The following is a 3,148-nucleotide window of genomic DNA, read 5'->3' as shown; positions in this document are numbered from 1 at the left end:
GAAATTTCATTCCCTTTTAAAAAAATGTAATCCATATGGATCTATTTGCATCATTGTTGATACCTGATATTCAGGATATAATTTTAAGATAAATGCTAAGACTCATTTCTGTGAAACAAAGAAGGCCAGAAGGTATTCGGCTAGATTTACTTTTTTCTTTAAAAAGCTTTGTTTTACTAAGTAAAACCTTTGACTTTCAAGTGACAACAGAGCTTTAAAATGCTTTAAAGTGGTTATGAAGAGCAAGAAAGCAACTTCCCCAATTGACTCATAAGACCTTACCCACGGATGTAATCTCATTTGTGGTTCACCTTGCTGCTTGTTGTTGTGCTTTTATAGTTTAAAATCCCATAAAACAGAACCTCAGAAAACAAATGACAGATTTACTTAAATATAAATGAGTGAGTAGTTATGATATCAACCAGATATGCTTAACGATATGTCTGGAGAGGCAAGTATCAAACAGGTCAAAGGGACTATTCATTCTATATAACAGATAAATTTTATATCTATCTACATATAGATAGAATATATAATATATAACAATATATGTAAATATACCTTTACCCTTTGAAACAAAACCTCAATAGTTATTTATTTTTATATGTAATGACTGTAGTAATCAGTTTATTATACAGATTAATCATTCTTGAATGTACAAGCTCCAGAGGAGCAATTGGGTCTTTAAATATACACAAGTATTTCCATCAAATTAATTTTCACCATTATGTCCAAATAGACCTAAGCAGTTAAAAACATAAGAAAAATAAGAACTATTAGCTATGTATTAACTGAGAAACCACATACAAACCAAAGAATATGGAAGAGAGAAAGAAGGGCTGAAAGGCCAAAGGTTGAAGGGGTAGGGAAATGTAAAAGAGTTGGGAACAAAACCCGTCACACTTGATGTACTAATAGCTCCAATCCATTTAAATGTTGACCAGTTAAACTTAGACCTTAAAATGCAGGATGTGGATAGAATTTCATCTGGTTGGTCATAACTTTCACCTAAGACGTAGCTCCTTCGGAATAAAATGAATACAGACACAGCTTCATGTTCTTCACCTTGCTTTTCATAACTCTTTTGAGTTTAAATGGATTCCACTTAAAAATAATATCCTACAGGGGAGTGGAGCCTTTTCTTTCCCATCCAAGCACGCACCATACCCACCAACCCCCTCACACTTTACTGTTATCCAAATTTAAGTCAATAAGAAAAGCTTTTAGTCTCACACCTAGGTAATGCCTGCAGATCTGGCTGGTCACACACACACTTCTCTGCTAGGAGGCAATGTTGGTGCAGAAGTACAGTATTTCTAGTTTGTTGTTCCAAGTATGTACAACACGCAGCACTGCTGTATCAGGTAAACATGTGCACAGGGGAAGATGAGGCGTGAGCTCATAGAAAGCAGTCAAATGGAAATCAAAAGGACTTTCTCTTTCAGAGTTCCCCTATCTTTATTTGTAGAGGTTACTTCCTCTTTCATGGTTCCCCTATCTTTATTTGTAGAGGTTATCCAATAATTTCTTTAATTACATCGCATACTTCTGAGTCCATTCCCGAGCTATTCTGTTGTACTTTTCTCTATCTGTTTTGTAGATCCGAGCAATCTCAGGCACTAAAGGATCATCTGGATTGGGATCACACAACAGAGAACAGATGGACAAGAGTACTTTTGAAATAGTGCTGGAGGCCGGGCGCGGTGGCTCACGCCTGTAATCCCAGCACTTTGGCAGACCAAGAGGGCAAGGTCAGGAGATTGTGACCATCCTGGTTAACACGGTGAAACCCCGTCTCTACTAAAAATACAAAAAAATTAGCCTGGCGTGGTGGCAGGCGCCTGTAGTCCCAGCTACTCGGGAGGCTGAGGCAGGAGAATGGCGTGAACCCGGGAGGCGGAGCTTGCAGTGAGCCGAGATCCGGCCACTGCACTCCAGCCTGCAGCCTGGGCGACAGAGCGAGATTCCATCTCAAAAACAAACAAATAAACAAACAAACAAACAAAAAACATTGCTGGAGACCACTGTGACCGTAGAATATCAAGACAAATGCTGCCATTACTGTTAATATTTGGATGATAAATTCTTGTAAATGCAACCTTAGGTGGTTTGAAGGGGTAATCTGTTGGGAAATGAATTGTCAAGAAAAATACTCCACCCTGATAGGGACTGTCATTTGGCCCCATTATTGTAACTTGCCAGTGGAACATATCTTCTCCAACAAGACCTGCTGAACACTGTGCTGGAAGGTCCCATGCCAGATCATTCAATTCCTTGTGGATTCTCTTCAGAGCCATGGTGGGAGGCGGGTGGCGGCGGCGGCCCTCGGGGCGGGTAAGGGGGCGAAGAAGGGACAGCCAAAGGGCTAGGGAGCCTGAGGTCGGAGAAGACGGAGAGTTGAGAAAAGCGGATCTGGCGGGACGGGCTGAGGGCCGGGGCCCACTCAGCTCCTGCACCTGCCGCAGCGGTCCAATAGTTATTTTTACACACACACACACACACACACACACACATATATCAGTGTATGACAGTTTGTTTCTATAATATTATAGAAACATTATAAATAATAAATTGAAGACATCTGTGTATGTGAGAATAATGTGGTCAAAGGACAATTAAGATAATACAATTTTATTTTAGTGAGATTATAAGGAAAATTAATTTGAGATGTATTCCAATCTATTTACCTACACTCAGTCAAATGTTGATTATTTTCAGCTCTCTTAAAATGTATTTTGTATCTTGTTTATTGAATAGTCTTGTTAACAAGTTGTTAAATATAAAGGTGTGCCGTATTTAAATACAAATGAATTGTTTCATTCAAATTTTTATATTGTGCATATTTTAAAAAATCTATTTCTAACAAATGCCTACTTAAAGTTACTGAATTGATTTAGAATTTTAAAAATTTAATTTGTTGGTATGATGTATGCACAAAATAAAAATTCCTTTTACAGTTACAAAATTCAGCTTGTAGTTACGGATTATTTTATAAAACACATTTCATTTTATACAGAAAAATAAGAAAAATATGTAATTGGAGGATCATTTATCTTGAGACTTCTAGATATGTCCGAGACTGACGCAAACATAGAAACAATACATACGAATTACATTTATTTGACAAATGAAGATTCAGAAGAAATTT

At 37.6% G+C, this 3,148-nt stretch overlaps 1 protein-coding gene across 2 annotated transcripts; it reads right to left on the bottom strand.

The window, feature by feature from the left end:
• Window positions 1-1,433: 1,433 nt before the first annotated feature.
• On the bottom strand, window positions 1,434-2,465 carry LOC126955665 (ubiquitin-conjugating enzyme E2 D2-like). Of its 2 annotated transcripts, XM_050792495.1 has the most exons (3): window positions 2,011-2,465; window positions 1,513-1,687; window positions 1,434-1,470 (listed from the first exon to the last, which is right to left on the bottom strand). In XM_050792495.1, exons 1-2 carry the CDS (start codon window positions 2,295-2,297, stop codon window positions 1,534-1,536), a joined length of 441 nt encoding a protein of 146 aa, XP_050648452.1. In that variant the 5' UTR covers window positions 2,298-2,465; the 3' UTR covers window positions 1,434-1,470; window positions 1,513-1,533. The 2 variants fall into 2 exon arrangements, with proteins under 2 accessions (XP_050648452.1, XP_050648451.1); XM_050792494.1 differs by lacking the exon at window positions 1,434-1,470 and having other exon boundaries at window positions 1,489-1,687.
• Between the last annotated feature and the right edge of the window lie 683 nt (window positions 2,466-3,148).

The sequence above is a fragment of the Macaca thibetana genome, chromosome 5, assembly GCF_024542745.1.
Source record: "Macaca thibetana thibetana isolate TM-01 chromosome 5, ASM2454274v1, whole genome shotgun sequence".
Taxonomy (NCBI): domain Eukaryota; kingdom Metazoa; phylum Chordata; class Mammalia; order Primates; family Cercopithecidae; genus Macaca; species Macaca thibetana.
Note: the sequence above shows the minus strand (reverse complement) of the source record. Positions and strands in the feature narration are given on the sequence as shown.